General features: G+C 45.8%; 1 protein-coding gene across 1 annotated transcript in view; it reads right to left on the bottom strand.

Moving 5' to 3' along the window:
* Positions 1-10,971: 10,971 nt before the first annotated feature.
* The window catches only part of CHRNA4 (cholinergic receptor nicotinic alpha 4 subunit), a 74,963-nt gene continuing 67,140 nt past the window's right edge, over positions 10,972-18,794 (bottom strand). The window contains exon 6 of the mRNA XM_087720596.1: positions 10,972-11,381. Coding sequence (XP_087576722.1) covers positions 11,256-11,381 — 126 coding nt within the window. The 3' untranslated portion in view covers positions 10,972-11,255. The remainder of the gene's footprint in view (positions 11,382-18,794) is intronic.

The following is an 18,794-nucleotide window of genomic DNA, read 5'->3' on the forward strand; positions in this document are numbered from 1 at the left end:
GGGACCAGGAGTTTCCTTCATGCTCTTGGGAAGCCTCAGACAGAACACCAGATCATTTGACGACTTGGTTCAGCATAAAGTGCCCGTGTAGAAAATACAGGAAATTCTCATCTTAACCTCCTTACAACTTACGTCTGAAATGGTATAAAGTTTCCTGCTTGAGCAGGGAGTTGGACTAGAAGACCTCTAAGATCTGTTCCAACTCTGTTATTCTGTTCTGATTTAGCGACTGTACAAAGCCCTCTGGAGCCTTCAGGGACCTTCCGGAAGCTTCCCTGAAGGCTCCGGAAGACTAAAAACGGCCCTAATGGACAAACAGGAAGTGACTTCCAATTTGCTCGTAGGGTTGCATTGTCATCCTCTGGAGCCCTCACGGAAGCCTCTGGAAGGCCCCTGAAGGCTTAAACCTGCCCTACGAGGGCTTAAACCTGCCCTACGAGCAAACCGGAAGTCCATTCCCGAACTTCCGGTTTGCCTGTAGAGCCGTTTTTTTATACTCTTATAGTCTCCTATAGTTACAAACATGTAAGAGAAAAGCAGAGGTATCCCTGGGGTGGGGAAGGGAGGGATGGCCAATAAAACAACTGACCTTCAATCACAACTGTAGCCACCAGTTTACAGGTTTCACCTGCCCTATCGTCCCTGTCCTACCTGTGCTACCTGCTGCTGGAGGCTTCCTAAATTATCAACACCCACAGCAACCTCAGTCTGTAAGTATACATGCCTATTTATACTGGGCTCACTAGCAGACAGTCAGTTTGATGTAGTCATTAAGGTGCTGACTTAGGGATCAGGACACTGAGTTCTAGTCCCGCCTTAGGCACGAATGCCCAATGGATAACTCTGGACCAGTCACCAGGATGCTGGGAGTTCTAGTCCCACCTTAGGCATGAATGCCCAATGGATAACTCTGGACCAGTCACCAGGATGCTGGGAGTTCTAGTCCCACCTTAGGCACGAATGCCCAATGGATAACTTTGGACCAGTCTCCAGGATGCTGGGAGTTCTAGTCCCACCTTAGGCATGAATGCCCAATGGATAACTCTGGACCAGTCACCAGGATGCTGGGAGTTCTAGTCCCACCTTAGGCATGAATGCCCGGTGGATAACTTTGGACCAGTCTCCAGGATGCTGGGAGTTCTAGTCCCACCTTAGGCATGAATGCCCAATGGATAACTCTGGACCAGTCACCAGGATGCTGGGAGTTCTAGTCCCACCTTAAGCATGAATGCCCAATGGATAACTCTGGACCAGTCACCAGGATGCTGGGAGTTCTAGTCCCACCTTAGGCATGAATACCCAATGGATAACTCTGGACCAGTCACCAGGATGCTGGGAGTTCTAGTCCCACCTTAGGCATGAATGCCCAATGGATAACTTTGGACCAGTCACCAGGATGCTGGGAGTTCTAGTCCCACCTTAGGCATGAATACCCAATGGATAACTCTGGACCAGTCACCAGGATGCTGGGAGTTCTAGTCCCACCTTAGGCACGAATGCCCAATTGATAACTCTGGACCAGTCACCAGGATGCTGGGAGTTCTAGTCACACCTTAGGCACGAATGCCCAATGGATAACTGTGGACCAGTCGCCAGGATGCTGGGAGTTCTAGTCCCACCTTAGGCATGAATGCCCAATGGATAACTGTGGACCAGTCACCAGGATGCTGGGAGTTCTAGTCCCACCTTAGGCATGAATGCCCAATGAATAACTCTGGACCAGTCACCAGGATGCTGGGAGTTCTAGTCCCACCTTAGGCATGAATGCCCAATGGATAACTCTGGACCAGTCACCAGGATGCTGGGAGTTCTAGTCCCACCTTAGGCATGAATGCCCAATGGATAACTGTGGACCAGTCACCAGGATGCTGGGAGTTCTAGTCCCACCTTAGGCACGAATGCCCAATGGATAACTGTGGACCAGTCACCAGGATGCTGGGAGTTCTAGTCCCACCTTAGGCACGAATGCCCAATGAATAACTCTGGACCAGTCACCAGGATGCTGGGAGTTCTAGTCCCACCTTAGGCATGAATGCCCAATGGATAACTCTGGACCAGTCACCAGGATGCTGGGAGTTCTAGTCCCACCTTAAGCATGAATGCCCAATGGATAACTCTGGACCAGTCACCAGGATACTGGGAGTTCTAGTACCACCTTAGGCATGAATGCCCAATGGATAACTTTGGACCAGTCACCAGGATGCTGGGAGTTCTAGTCCCACTTTAGGCATGAATGCCCAATAGATAACTCTGGACCAGTCACCAGGATGCTGGGAGTTCTAGTCCCACCTTAGGCATGAATGCCCAATGGATAACTCTGGACCAGTCACCAGGATGCTGGGAGTTCTAGTCCCACCTTAGGCATAAATGCCTGGCGGATAACTTTAGACCAGTCCCCAACAGGCTGGAAATTCTAGTCCCACCTTAGGCATGAATGCCCAATTGATAACTCTGGACCAGTCACCAGGATGCTGGGAGTTCTAGTCCCACCTTAGGCACGAATGCCCAATGGATAACTGTGGACCAGTCGCCAGGATGCTGGGAGTTCTAGTCCCACCTTAGGCATGAATGCCCAATGAATAACTCTGGACCAGTCACCAGGATGCTGGGAGTTCTAGTCCCACCTTAGGCATGAATGCCCAATGGATAACTCTGGACCAGTCACCAGGATGCTGGGAGTTCTAGTCCCACCTTAAGCATGAATGCCCAATGGATAACTCTGGACCAGTCACCAGGATGCTGGGAGTTCTAGTACCACCTTAGGCATGAATGCCCAATGGATAACTTTGGACCAGTCACCAGGATGCTGGGAGTTCTAGTCCCACTTTAGGCATGAATGCCCAATAGATAACTCTGGACCAGTCACCAGGATGCTGGGAGTTCTAGTCCCACCTTAGGCATGAATGCCCAATGGATAACTCTGGACCAGTCACCAGGATGCTGGGAGTTCTAGTCCCACCTTAGGCATAAATGCCTGGCGGATAACTTTAGACCAGTCCCCAACAGGCTGGAAATTCTAGTCCCGCCTAAAGCATGAACGCCTGATGGATGACCTTGGTCCAGTCACACTCTATCAGCCCAACCCATCTCACAAGATTGTTATAGAGGAAATAAGAGAAAGGAGTGTTATGTATGTTCGCTGCCTTGAGTTACTTATCAAGCAATAAAAGGCGGGATTAAAAAAATGAAATAAAGAAAGATAACCTCCAAGGTTCCCGTGATATCATCAGCATTCTATACTTAATCTTGCAATCCGCCTGGAGTCACCACGAATGAATTGGGTGGCCATCGACGTTGGTTTAATAAATCAAAATAAATACATCTTAGCCAAAAGGCTGAGCTCTTGGACCAACAGGGAAATTTTATCCAGCAGTGTTCCAAATCTAATGATGTTACAAAAAAAAAAAAAAAGGCCATTGCAGCAAGATAAGCACCACTGCATTTTGCTTAGACTCTACGAAATGCTAAATATCCAACCCTGACTTGAGATTGCGAGAAAGGGGCCCCTCCTCTAACCAGCAGGGTGATATTTAAAGTAGGTTAATATTCTAATACTTTATTTAATTTTTTAAAGCGTCCTTAGCTCAGCGTTTTCGTAACCTGGCATCTTAGTCATTTCGTGGCTTAGCATCTTAATAGTTCAGCATCTTATTATCCTCGTATGTATTCACCGTAGTTCAGCAATTTAGTAAATCCAGCTCTTAAGCACCTTAATTTGACTCTAATATATCCATTTATATTATATTGTAGTCTGTTGCGGATTACATTATACATTTAGTTTAGCAATTCTTTTCAATTTTGTTTCCTGAGCTCTTAAAACATCTGCTGTGCAATTGTCTTATCGTTTTGGCCAAACAGCACAAATAAAGGTGATTGACTGGTCAGACTATCTGCTTTTCTTGACTTTATCTTTTTAAGGATTAATTGAACTGTGATAAGGAAACTGCAGTCTAATATAGGTAGTCCTCGACTTACGACCACATAAGTGCACTTTTAGTAACACGGTTGTTAAGTGGATTTGGCTTCCCTGTTGACTTTGCCTGTCAGAAGGGTTGCAAAAGAGGATCACATGACCCCAGCACACTGTGACCATCATAAATATGAACCAGTTTCATAAGCATACTCGTTAGATGATTGATGGGATTATACATAATTGAAAATAGTGATATACAAACATAAATTGTTGGTAAAAAAAAATTTATACCGAAAAAATATTTAGAATGGGATAAGTGATTATATAAAGGTATATTGTTATTAAACAGACAATCAAGAATGTAAGGGAATTAGGTTTATTGAAAAGAAAGAAATATTAATCGTAATTGAATATATGTTGTGCAAAGAAAGTGAGGTATCTAGTTATATGAGACGGAAAATCTGTGATTGTATATGTAATTGAGAATATGGATGGAGAAACACTTGTAACCAAATGACATGCTGTATGTAATGGATGAGAATTGTTTTTTTTTTAATGTTATGTTTAAAAATTAAAAAAAAGCAAAATAAATAAGTATGAACCAGTTTCTAAGCAGCCAAATTTTGATCACGTGACCATGGGGATGCTACAATGTATCCAATCAAGGGGCTCAATTCACCACTAGGTTCTGGCATATGTTTCTGACCATGGTAGGCTCCTCCCAGGGCCTCAGTTCAGTGTTCCACCCTGCTACTAATGGAGCCGCTGAAAGAGCTAACGAGACGGCAGAGCAGTATCTACGCTGCTATGTAAAGCATCAACAATCCAACTGGACTTTGAAAAAAGGGTCATACGTCACTTTTTTCAGTGCCATTGTAACTTCAAATGGTCACCAAACCTTAGGTTGTAAGTCAAGGACTAGCTCTAGCTGGCCATAATTGAATTAAGTACAGGGAATCCCCAACTTAGCAATTGATCAAAGTTACCACAGATGCTGACAACCGGCCTGCATTTGAAATGTATAATCCTTTAAAATCGTTAAAGCATTTTTTTTTATTTTAAAAAAAAGATCTGCTGAGTATCTGTGGAGTTTCTCCGTCATCGAGGTCACGGTTGTCCCAAAGGTGCTTTTTTCAGGAGGCAACTGGGCTTTCTTCTTTGAAGACGTTTCGCTTCTCATCCAAGAAACTTCTTCAACTCTGACTGGATGGTGGGGCATGGAAGGATTTATAGTCATTGCAGACAGCTGGTCATTTGCATTCTTTTAGCAGGTCGTTAATGTCACCTGGAGATCTGCTGAGATTTAAATTTATTTCTGTCTGAAAGAAAAGTTTTGGAAATTTTTGCAGGTGTAGAAGGACAGGCAGAGCGTGGAGACGGAGCCAAGCGAGGAATAAGCTTGGAGTCCTTACATCCCCACAAGCTAACTCCAACCCTTCTTGAATTCCCTTAACTCTTATCTAGTGCCAATTTAACGCTGACCAATCATTGGCTAGACTTCTTGTGTATAGGCATGAGCAATAAATCTTCTGAAGAAAGTTAGCACCCACCCTTTTCTAGAAAAATGAAATATTCTAGGAAATATTAAAAAGACAGAATATTATATTTCCCTAAAGGAGAAACATGCTCTTGTAAAGCAGTCCCTACCTTTGTTAATAGCCCCAGAAAGACTGGGCCAGCCTATCTACAAGACAAAAGACCTTCAGCCTCAGGGTGATAGGATTAGCCCTCACTCAAGATCCAAACCAGGACAAAGCCATTAAGCCACATTAGGAATTGCCCAACACTCTTTCAGAACACAAGCCATTACATCACCCAACACAGTTCAACCAAGCTTATCTCAGACAAACTCCTAGGGTTTCCACATGACCCCTACATCAGCCACGGGATATTGCCCAACACCCTTTCAGAACACGCATCTTCTTACAACCAGCACAGCTCAACCGAACTTATCGCAGAGAAACTCCTAGGATTTGTGCATGACCCCATACAGCAGCCAATAGGATATATGCTCTTGCCACAGGAACAGGAAGCTCAAGTTCAAAGCCCAAGAGAGGATATCAAAACCCTTCACTCTCAGACCCATGTGGTCAGCTGCAGCAGTACCATATGTTTAATGATTCTGCTCCATTAAACCATCCTTCCCAGCAGCCTCCATGTTTCCAGTGTCTTTCTCCCCACTTGGAACTGAGCCCAGATGGACGTTTCTTCCAACAACTGGAACTTAGACAAGATAGACAAGATATACTGCATATTGAAGCCCACCTCTGTTTTTCTGCCTATCACCCATCTATCTTCCCTATTTGCCTTAATCAGTTTTCTAAAAACTCACCATACTACGAAGCAAATATGTTGGGGACCGTCATGTTCAAAGAAGGCAGTAAAGAATGACAGGAGATTAAGATTTCTCAGAAATCCTTTATTATAATATCGTTTATGGAGCTTCTCTTAACTCGAGAAAGGATTGGCCAAGAGTCATGAGGAATAAAAATTGGTGGGAGTCATCTTCTCTTTTTCGGTCCCCCCGTTTGAAGAATCTACTTTCCCTTTGGCTAACAAAATTCAAAAAAAAAAAATGCATAAGTTCACCCGAGGCTTTATGGAACAAGGCTGAGCTGGCAAAACCAGAGGTGAGCATGGGAGCCACATGGAGTCGCGTCCGTCTCTAAATGAGAACATTCGCTTTCTTCTTTTTTTACCCCCCACCAGTAAAACAAGATAGTAAAACCATGTTGTTGTTTTAAATAGAAAGTTTAAATAGAAAGTTCGCGATGCATCGTCTTCGGGACTTGATCCAATATGTCTTGATCGCAAAGCTGAAGCTGCAGCGTTGTAGTTCAAGGGATCCCGAGAATAGATAAAAATGACTCGCTAGCATTGGGCAAGGTTAGGCGGCTTTGCAAAACAAACCAAAAACAACCCACAGGGCCTGGTTAGAAAAAAAAAGGCGACATCTACCACAGTCAGAGATTATGCAAATCAGGCCGGATACTACGAATACGTGGAAGAGGATGTAACCGGATGCTATGCCAAATTCTGGATTTGATACCATTTATAACAGAATGGCAGAGTTGGGAGGGACCTTGTAGGTCATCTAGTCCAACCCTCTGCCCAAGCAGGAGACCCAACACCATTTCTGACAGATGGCAGTCCAGTCTCTCCTTGAAAGCTTCCAGGGATGAAGCTCCCACGACTTCCAGAGGCAACTTCCGCTCCATGGGTTGATTGCTCTCACCGTCAGAAAAATTCCTCCTTATTTCCAGGTTGAATCTCTCCTTGTCTGGCCTTCGACCGCTTTGGAAAACAGGTTGACCCCCTCCTCTCTGTGGCAGCCCCTCAAATATTGGAACACTGCTTTCAGTATTGTGGTAGCACAGTGGTTAGAATGCCGTACTGCAAGCTATTTTTGCTGACTGCTGGCTGGCTGCAATTTGGCAGTTTGAATCTCACCAGGTTCAAGGTTGACACAGACTTTCCATCCTTCGGAGGTGGCTAAAATGAGGACCCAGATTTGTTGGGGGCAAGAGGCCGACTCTGTAAACCACTTAGAGAGGGCTGTAAAGTACTGTGAAGTGGTATATAAGTCTAAGTGCTTTTGCTATTGCTATCATGTCTTCCCCTGGTCCTTCTGTTCCCTAGACTAATCATGCCCACTTCCTGCAACCGTTCTTCATATGTTTTAGTCTGCAGTCCCCTAATCATCTCGGTTGCTCTTCTCTGCCCTCTTTCTTTTATTTTAACTCTGGAGATTCTCCATCATCCAGTTCATCATTGTCCCAAAGTTGCTTTTTCAAAACCCAAGTGGATTTCCTTGTTTCTTTTTCTGGAAAACATTTCACTTTGCATCCAAGAAGCTCCTTTAGAATTGAAGAAGCTTCTTGGATGAGAAGTGGGATATTTTCAAGGAAAAAAAAACAAATCTGGGATGCCTTTTCAAAAAGCACCTTTGGGATTTTCATTATATCCACTCTTTTGATTCATTATCAGTATCTCTTACCACATAAGGTTCTTTGTTAGTTATTCAGGTGACAGGGTTATCTTTATTATTCTTAACTTGCCTCCAGAAGTTCTGGATGCACCAGCATTGGAGGTCTTTGAGACTGGACAACCATTTATCTGAAAGGGTGTAGGGTTTCCTCCTTGAGCAGGGGGTTGGTCTAGAAGACCTCCAAGGTCCCTTCCAACTCTGTTATTCTGTTATTCAAAGCCCACCAATTGGACCCAAATACAATAATAATCTTCAACTCATGTTCCAAGTTATAGCCTGATATCTACCGTAGCTTGCTACTCTTAAAGTTGGTCCTTATACTGCATTGCTAATCAAAGGAAAGACCACACCTAGAGTATTGCACCCAGTTTTGGTCACCACACTATAAAAAAGATGTTGAGACTCTAGAAACAGTGCAGAGAAGAGCAACCAGGATTATTAGGGGACTGGAGGCTAAAACATAGCAATGAACGGTTGCAGGAACTGGCCATGGCTAGTCTAGTGAAGAGAAGGACCAGGGGAGACATGATAGCAGTCTTCCAATATTTGAGGGGCTGCCATAGAGAAGAAGGGGTCAAGCTATTTTCCAAAGCACCTGAAGGCCAGACAAGGAATAATGGATGAAAACTGACCAAAGAGAGATTCAACCTGGAAATAAGGAGGAACTTTCTGACAGTGAGAACAATCAACCCAACCCATGGAATAGAAGTTGCCTTCGGAAGTTGTGGGGGCTTCATCACTTGAGACTTTCAAGAAGAGATTAGACTGCCATTTGTCAGAAATGGTGTGGGATCTCCTGCTTCAGTGGGGGTGTTGGACTAGATGACCTTTAAGGTCCCTTCCAACTCTTGTTAACCTGTTATTTCGGGGATCACTTCTCATCTCTGCTGTTGAACCAACCTGACCAATGACTTTAGCCGGCTCTGTTGAAGGATTCTCTTGTTATTGGTACACTCAAGTTGTGGTTTGGTGTCTTCCAGTAGTCCTGACTCCTGGCAACAGCCTGGATGACTCTATGTAGCTTTTGTGGCAACTTTCTTTAGAAGTCATTTGACGTTGGGTTCTTCTTCCTGGGACTGAGAGAGAACGACGGGCCTAAAGTCAGCCAGTTGGCTTTGGATCTAAGGGAGGATTAAAACTCATGGTCTTCTGGATTCTAGTCCAGTGCCTTTAGCTACAACATCAAATTGGCTCTCACTGTAAAAATGCTTTTCAGTTTTTTAGAACTTCATCAGATGCCACCTTATATTTATGAGCTCCTGCCTGCAACTTTCTCTTCAGCTGGATGTCCCTTGCCTTTGTTTCAGAGATACATTAGCTGGACTGTCCCTTTCAAGCTACAAATAAAGCTTCCTTTGGTTGGAAGATTTCCTGCAATTTAAAAGCTTCCTGCAGATTCAGAGTGAACAGGTCTGCTAGAAGCATCCTCACCTATTTTTCCTTCCTGATGCATTCTGTCTATGTACAACTTTATCCCTACCTATAATCTCATGAGGTAAAGGTAAAGGTTCCCCTCGCACATAAGTGCTGGTCGTTCCCGACTCTAGGGGGCGGTGCTCATCTCTATTTCAAAGCCAAAGAGCCAGCGCTGTCCGAAAACGTCTCTGTGGTCATGTGGCCGGCGTGACTAAATGCCGAAGGCGCATGGAACGCTGTTCCCTTCCCACCAAAGGTGGTTCCTATTTTTCTACTTGCATTTTGACGTGCTTTCGAACTGCTAGGTTGGCAGAAGCTGGGACAAGTAACGGGAGCTCGCTCTGTTACGCAGCGTTAGGGATTTGAACTGCTGAACTGCTGACCTTTCTGATTGGCAAGCTCAGCATCTTAACCACTGAGCCACCACATCCCTCTAATCTCATGAGGTGAGGCTCTGCAACGTGACCATTCTGCTGAACTCTTCAATGGACATATGAGCTATTTTCTGGACACAATCCATCAGGGAACCGACCTACAAAATTTCTTCTCTCTACTTTCTTCTATTACTAGAAGAAAGTTGGGATACTTTTCTCCTGAATCCTTGACTTTTTCATTTTCCACCACAAAATTGCAATCATCAAAATGCATCGCCTTCCTTGGCAGCATGCCTTCCTTTTAGCGCAAGGATGCATAACTTTTGTTTAGTTCTGGAGAGCTTCAAATCAAGCCGAGGGCAGTACTTCTCCATGGGCTTACTCAGTGGTGGGATTCAAATAATTTAACAACGGGTTCTCTGCCCTAATGGCCAGCTGGGTAGGCATGGCTCGGTGGTCATGTGGCTGGGTGGGCGTGGCCAACTCAACGTCACTCACGCCGATGGGCGCTTTGCCTTAGCTGTGACAATGTAATAAGGGTTAACCGGAGAGGCAGTTTCTGTAAGCAGGGCGATAAAAATTAGGCTAAAAACAACACCAGAATGTTTCCTTCCTGCCTTCCTTACGGGATTAAGCCTGTAAAGTGGTGAAAAAAACAAAAACAAAATGAGATTTCTTCCAACAACCGGTTGTCTGAACTACTTAGAAAGGTAACAACCGGTTCTCACGGAATCGGCAGGTGCGAACCGGCTGAATCCCATGGTTCCACCACAAAACCGCGGAGGACAAAATCGCGCTCGACGAAAGCGCGCATTTGACGTCATCACAGCGCGACGAAAACATCGCGCTGTGATCGAAAAATGTAAAAAATAAAGCGAAAACCTTCCCCTAACCCCCCCAAACCTAACCCTAAACCTAAACCTAACCCTAAACCTAACCCTTAACCTACCCCTAAATGTAATCCTAAACCTAACCGTTAACGTAACGCTAAACCTAACGCTAACCCTTAACCTAACGCTCTAAACCTAACCCTAACCCTTAACCTAACCCTAACCCTAACCCTAAACCTAACCCTTACCTTTATGTGAATCGGCTTGTTTTAATTTTAATTTTATTTCAATTTTTAATTTTTTTCGTCGCGCTGTGATGACGTCACATGCGCGCTTTCGTCGAGCGCGATTTTGTCCTCCGCGGTTTTGACGGGCCACGGAATCCCACCACTGGGCTTACTGGACTCTTGAGGGCCTTTATGTTGATAGTTCCTTAAGGGAACCCTCACTGGATTCTCAGGATTATATAGGACAACTAATGCCGTCATGCAATTGGAACCAGCCCTTTTCCCTCCCACCCCGAACCCCCTCAAAGAGATATAGAGGATGACCATGGTTTTTAGGCAAAATGACGCAACCTTGGAAGGCAATCCCGGAGCTTCTAGGAAAAAAGTCATGCGCTGATGTGATGGCAAATTATGAATAGCAGCCAGCCCGAGATGAAAGCTTGGGCTTTCCGGGATGGACTTAGATCGGCTGAACTTAATCGATTCCATTTCCAGGGTCGACTGTTCCTAGATCATCCCTGCCAGCCAAGGTGGGAGGAAAAGTCCCACCGTTCCCAGCAAGCAGACTAAGATAAACACCCAGAGGAATATTCTGTCAATGACCATTGCCACATATTTCCAGTCTTCTTTCACCTACAGAGAGAGAGAGAAGGAGAGAAGGAGAATCAGAAACAAGACATTCATAAAAGACTAGCTGGATACCCGTGCTCCACTATGAAATTATGTGATCGGGCTGGGTAAATCGACACTTACGTGTTGAAAATTAATGACTTGTTTGGCCTCTCCTCTCCCTTAGGCTTGCCCCACAGAAGCCTCTCTTCTCCTATCCCTCTTCTCTCCCTCAGGCTGGCCCCATTGATCCTCTCCTCTTCTCTCTCTCAGGCTTGCCCCACAGAGGCCTCTCCTCTCTTATCCCATTTTCTCCCTCAGGTTTGCCTCATTGATCCCCTCCTATCCCCTTCTCTCCCTCAGGCATGCCGCACAGAGATCTCTCCTGTCTTATCCCCTTCTCTCCCTCAGTCTAACTCCATAGCATGAGAGCATTTTTCAGGTGGAGAGGGAGAGTAGAATGTCTAAAATCCCAGCCCACAGGCCAGATGAGTCATGTGCTGGCCACGCTAATACCCAAGTGGCAGTTGGAACAGAGTTCTTTTCAGGTGGGGAGGGGGAGTAGAACTCCCTAGCATAAGGGCATGCTAATTACTGTATAAGAAATACGAATGATCTGATGGTCATTTCAAAAAAATCCTTTCTTAGAGAGCACCTAGAAGCCAAGAGGAACATACATGCCAAATTTCAAGTTTGTTGGCTTTACGGTTCTGGAGATTTCATGATGATGCAAGAGTGGTATTTCACTTTTAGATAGATAGTTGATTGATTGATTGATTGATTGATAGATAGATAGATAGATAGATAGATGATAGATAGATGATAGATAAATGATAGATAGATAATAGATAGATAGCTATAGCTATATAGATGATATTGATCTAGATCTAGATCTAGATCTAGATGATCTAGATCTAGATCTATATCTAGATCTAGATCTAGATCTAGATCTAGATCTAGATCTAGATCTATATCTATATCTAGATCTAGATCTAGATCTAGATCTAGATATAGATATAGATATAGATATAGATATAGATATAGATATAGATATAAGTAAAAGTTTCCCCTGTCCAATCGTGACTGACTCAAGGAGGTGGTGTTCACTCTTGTTTCTTAGCCAAAGAACTAGCATTGTCCAAAGATGTTTCTGTGGTCATGTGGCCAGCAGGACTATATGCTGAGGTGCAGAGAATGCTGTTACCTTCCCACCAAAGTGGTACCTATTTACCTACTCGCATTTGCCTGTTTCCAAACTGCTAGGTGGGCAAGCGCTGGAGTAAGGCTTGGGAGCTCACCCCATCAGTTAGCACTCAGGTCTTAAACGCAGGCTGTCAGCTTTCCTGCTGACAAGCCCAGCGTCTTTAACCGCTGAGCCATCGCGCCCCTAAGGCATTCATAACATGGGAGAAATCATCCATCGGCTTCTTGCGAAAGTGTTTTCAAAACGTGTAAATAGGCTTCTGCCACAGATGGCTAACTGAACACGAGTCAGCACTGCGATGTGACGGTAAACAAAGCAAACGCAATGCAGCAAATAATGGCTAAATTGTGGATGAGCAAAATGCTGTGGACAGAATATATTTGGATATCAGTAAAGCATTTGACAAAGTGGACCACAACTTGGTAAGATAGAAAAATGTGAGATAGACATCATCGCTATAGGATGAATTCATAACGGGGTGACCAACTGCACTCAACATCTAGTCCTCAATGGAACTACATCTATATGGGAAAAAGGAAGCGATGGGGTACCCCAAGGTATCTCTTTTTGGCTCAGTGCCAGGGGTGGGTTCCTGCCAGTTCTAACCTCTTCTATAGAAGAGGTTCCACAAATCTACAGTGCCATTTAGAACCGGTTCCAGCTCCCTCCCCCGGCCCATCCATACATCATCAAGAGGAAGAGCGAGAGGAGGAATTCTGGGAGTTGAAGTCCACAATTCTTAAAGCTGTCAACTTTGAACACCCCTGGGTTTTTTTTTCTAAAGGGATAGAGGTGCAGGGGTCTTGTAACTTGACAGCTTTAAGACTTGCACACTTCAATGCCAGAGTTTCTGAGCCAACATTTTGGTCGCTAAGCGCCAAGCCACTCCCACTCAGTCACATGGCTGGTAAGCCACTCCCACCTGGTCACATGGCCAGCAAGCAACTCCCACCCGGTCACATGGCTGGCAAGCCACTCCCACAAAGCAGGCCACACCTACAGAAGAGGTTCTAAAAAAAATTGAAACCCACCACTGCTCAGTACTCTTCAATATCTTCATAAACAACTTAGATGAGGGGATAGAAGGGGAACTCATAAATTTGCAGATGACACTAAGCTGGGGGTCAACACTTTATAGAAGATAGGCTCAAGGTCCAAAAGGATCTGGATAGACTTCTTCACCAGACCCTATCCAATAAAATGAAATCCGGTGGTGAAAAAAAGGAAAGTTTTACACTTAGGCATGAAAAACCAAATGGAGAGGTACAGACTAGGTGGTACCTCCATCAACAACAGTAACCGTAAGAGGGATCTAGGAATCCTTTTGGACACGGCTCTCCCGAGCTCCGTTTTCACTTGCAGGAGGTTGTAGGAGGTTGGGGCAGAGGAAAATGGAGCCTGGGAGCCCATTTTCACTGGCAGAGCGCTTGGGCTACTACAGGCGCCCCCGACAGGAATGACGCAAACTGGCCAAGCCCCCTGGCCATGCCCACCCCAGCCCCTGATGGCAGCACCAGGCCTCTGGGGAGCACCGGGTGGCAGCTCTGACAATGCATTCATTGCCTTAGTGCTTTGTTGGTCAGTTTGTGCCGGAGGAAGAATAGAAACTGCATTTACAAACCATTTCCGTGTTTGGCTGTTTTCATTAACCCTTCGGAACCTGACACTTCAGGTCCAACACCCCCCCCTGATCCAGCCCTCAATGAAATCAAGTTTTACACCCCTGACGTAAGTCATTATCCCGCTTCCATGCGAGTTGCTCTTTAATCTACTCCAGGTTTACAAAGGCCGGCAGGAGAACCGGAGACAATGAATTTCATCAGCTTAAGGTTTTCGCAGCTGGAGGCCCCTTTTTTAAAAAATAGTTTCCCGGCCTCCAAACAATGCAGAGAACATGGGAGAGCCGTGGCAACATCACTATAGGAGTCAAGGGAAACATTAGTTCCTGTTTAATTGGTTTGTGGTACTTCGGGAAAGTTAAGTAACATCGATGTGTTAAATTAAGCTACGGCTCGTCGCACCTGGCTGGCTATTTGGTTGTAGCTATTCTTAATATATTACTTAACAGCAACAAATTTCATTGTTTTTGCTACCGGCTCCCAAATTTCATCAGGATGGGTAGTCCTTGAACTAAGACCACAATAAGCCGAGGTGGCGCAGTGGTTAGGGTGCAGTACTGCAGGCCACTTCAGCTGACTGTTATCTGCAGTTCAGCGGTTCAAATCTCACCGGCTCAAGGTTGACTCAGCCTTCCATCCTTCCGAGGTGGGTGAAATGAGGACCCGGATTGTTTTGGGGGGCAATATGCTGACTCTGTAAACCGCTTAGAGAGGGCTGAAAGCCCTATGAAGCGGTATATAAGTCTAACTGCTATTGCTATTGCTATAAATCCATTTTTTAAAAATTACAGGTTGTTCTCAATTTATATCAGTACATTTAGTGACTGCTCAGAGTTACAATGACTCAAACAGTGACTTATGAGCTTCTTTCACACTTACGACCATTGCAGCTTCCCCATGGTCACGTGATCAAAATCCAGTCGCTTGGCAACTGACTCATATTTATGACAGCTGCCGTATCCTAAGGTCACGTGACCCTGATACTGGAATAATAAAATCCATTAACCTCTTGTAGGAAGTTAGCACCCACCCCATTTCCTAGAAGAATGAAATATTCTAGGAAATATTAAAAAGGCAGAATGTTATATTTCCCTGGATGAGAAAAGGAGAAACATGTTTTAAAGACAAAGTGGCTCCCTGCAGCTCCCCTCTTCAGCTCCAGGGTGATGGGATTAAGACATGGCCCTCAAGACATCATAGGATTAGAATTCTACCCATCTCACCACATTTCACCTGGGAAGATTACATCACCCAGCAAGACTCAACCAAGCCTGGGACACAGAACAGCCAACAGAGTTGCCCCTGCATGGCCCCATGGGAGTCTGACAACCAATCAGAATAGAAGCTCAAATTCAAAAGCTCAGAGAGGGCATAAAACTCAGGTACTCTCACCATCTCTTTCCCCTTTTTCTTCCTCTCAAGGGATGTGATCAGGGGTGGGTTTCAAAAAATTTTACTACCATGTTTATACTCTATATTTGCTCTGGGAGGTTGTGGGGGGAGGTTGGGAGGGAGCTGGGTTTGGGGGGGAGGTATATATTTGTAAAAAAAACAACAACTATAGCAATAGGAATAGCAGTTAGACTTATATACCGCTCCATAGGGCTTTCAGCCCTCTCTAAGCGGTTTACAGAGTCAGCATATCGCCCCCAACAATCCGGGTCCTCATTTCACCCACCTCGGAAGGATGGAAGGCTGAGTCAACCTTGAGCCGGTGAGATTAGAACCGCTGAACTGCAGATAACAGTCAGCTGAAGTGGCCTGCAAGTACTGCACCCTAACCACTGCGCCACCTCGGCTCTTAAAACTTTAAAACTTTAATTAAAAGCTTTTAATTAAAAAAAAAAAACTACCGGTTCTGTGGGCGTGGCTTACTTTGTGGGCGTGGCTTGGCAAATTTATGTTTCAGATTGGAGATGGGAAATAAAATAGGCTGTAAAACCTTTTTTTTTAAAAAAAGGCCAAAGAAAGCAGCAACCTGAGCCACGCCGAGCTGAACGCAGGAGAGCTGGAGGGTCCATTTGTTCACTCCCTGTGAGTTCTGGGGGAGGGGGGGGGCAGTAGCTGAGCGAGCAAGCCAGCAATTTGCCGGCTGCTGAGCACCCTGCTCATGAGTAAACTTGCTCGTGAGTAAACTGCAGATTACAGGCAGGTGGCAGATCCTGGCATGCTCGCTTTGCTGCCCACCCACCCCCGCCATCCAGCTCACAGGCAGCAAACGAAACTGCTGCCTCCTGCCTCCGCGTATTGAGCAGGCGGGAAGGTTCGAACTCACTTAGGAGGTGGTGGTTGCAAAGCCTTGGGGCTCCTTGAGCAGCTCATGCTGCTTACCTGTGTGTAGGCACTAGGAGTTGTGTGGATGCACGTGTCGAAGATGAGACAGGGCGAGCATCCAAGGGTACCAGTTCAGGGGCGTGGCCAGCCAGCCATCACTACCGGTTCGGCGACCCATGCCCAATTACCACTACCGGTTTTCCCAAACCGGGAGCAACCCACCTCTGCATGTGGTCCTGTCCACCATTAAAACCATCTTTCCAAACAGCCTCCCTGTTTCCAGTGTCTTTCCCCCCACTTGAAACTGAACCCAGAAGGACATTTCTCGCAACATCCCATGGGCATTCCATGAAGAGGGACCTTTTCCCCCCACAAGCCATTTCAGTATTTGCTGGAGGCCAGAGAGCTCCTATTCAGCTGTCTAAACCCCCCCCACCAAAAAAATACATCTGCCTCATTTGAGGGCAGAAATTTATTTCTCCAGTTTCTCTCCAACTTGCTTGGCTTTGTCAATCTCTATATTGTTTCCCCAGAGTCATATGAAATTAATATCAAATGATCTCTGGAGAGCAATTAAAGTCACACTGTATTTGAAAGGATGGGAAAAGTCAGATGAGAACAAACAAAGAGCTGCTTTATGTTCGTAAAGACTGCTTCAAATTAAATTCGGGATACAGATCAACTTGCAAGGGGGGGGGCTGCTGGGCATTTGCAGAAATTCAGGAGAACCTCTAGCTAAGATTCTGTGCAGTTCAGAGGACCCCCAAATCCGGTTCACTGACAATACCGCGAAGCCCTTATCTGCGCCGACATAAGCGTGAAGGGCTAATCCGCGCCGTCAGAAGGACTAAACGAAATGCGACCCTACCGCGCCGACATAAGCACGGAGGGCAAATCCGCGCCTTCCCAAGCGATCAGCAAAATGCGACCCTAAACCTAACCCCAAACCTAACCCTAACCCTAACCCTAACCCTAAACCTAACCCTAACCCTAACCCTAACCCTAAACCTAACCCTAACCCTAAACCTAACCCCTAAACCTAACCCCTAAACCTAACCCTAACCCTAACCCTAACCCTAACCCTAACCCTAAACCTAACCCTAACCCTAAACCTAACCCCTAAACCTAACCCTAACCCCTAACCCTAACCCTAACCCTAACCCTAATCCCTAAACCTAACCCTAACCCTAAACCTAACCCTAACCCCTAACCCTAACCCTAACCCTAACCCTAACCCTAACCCTAACCCTAACCCTAACCCTAACCCCTAAACCTAACCCTAAACCTAACCCTAACTTTTATTTACATTTCACTGTTTCAAAACATTCAAAATACAAAAACTTTTCTTCCTTCACGCTTTCATCGTCGCGCTATCGACGCGGTAATGTGGGTGTGCTAATGATGATGCGTACTTGTCGGCGCTTATTTGTCGCCGCTATTTTGTCGAGCGCGGTTTTGTCGGGACACGCCCAAATCCTACTCCTGGCTGGCCCTGCCCACCCCACATGCGCAGAAGCAAAAAACAAGATGGCCTTCCCTACGGTGCCACCGATAAAGCTGGTTCCGGGGGTGTGGTCGGCGGAGTTACTACCTACTTTCTAAACAATACATGCAGAGAAAGGGGCAGGAGTTTATTTGAGCCGCTAAGACTGTGATGGCGAGCCTATGGCATGCGTGCCACAGGTGGCACATGTAGCCATTTGTCCTTGAAGCCCCCGGAGCACGAAAAAAAAAACAATCCTATGGGCAAACCGGAAGTTCGGGAACATACTTCCGGTTTGCTCATAAGGGGTGGTTTTAGCCATCCAGAGCCTTCAGGAGCCTTCAGGAAGTTTTCCTGAAGGCTCTGGAGGGCAAAAAACGACCCTCCTGAAGCCTCCTGAAGGTCCCTGAAGGCTCCTGAGGGCACAGAACGACCCTCCTGAAGCCTACTGAAGGTCCCTGAAGGCTCTGGAAGGCTAAAACCGGCCCTATGAGCAAACCGGAAGTCCGTTCCTGAATGTCCGGTTTGCCCATAGGGACAGTTTTTTGTGCTCCGGAGGGCTTCCAGAAGGGATGGGGGAGGCTGTTTTTGCCCTCCCCAGGCTCCTATAAGGCCTCTGGAGCCTGGGGAGGGTGAAAAAAGCACATAAAAAACGGGGGGGAGCGCTGGTCTTAGATGCATGCATGCTGGGGTCGTGCGCATAGCATTATGGGTGTGGCATGCCCGCGCATGATCCCTCTGCGCTTCCCCCGCTTTTGACACGCGAGTCAAAAAAGGTTCGCCATCACTGCCCTAAGATATTAGAGCAAGTTAGAAAAATAAAGTCTATGGGCAGAAGATGATGGGTAGAAAGTTAT

This window comes from Thamnophis sirtalis, unplaced genomic scaffold (assembly GCF_051295495.1).
Source record: "Thamnophis sirtalis isolate CommonGarterSnake01/CBP01778 unplaced genomic scaffold, rThaSir2_p1.2 scaffold_7, whole genome shotgun sequence".
Lineage (NCBI taxonomy): Eukaryota > Metazoa > Chordata > Lepidosauria > Squamata > Natricidae > Thamnophis > Thamnophis sirtalis.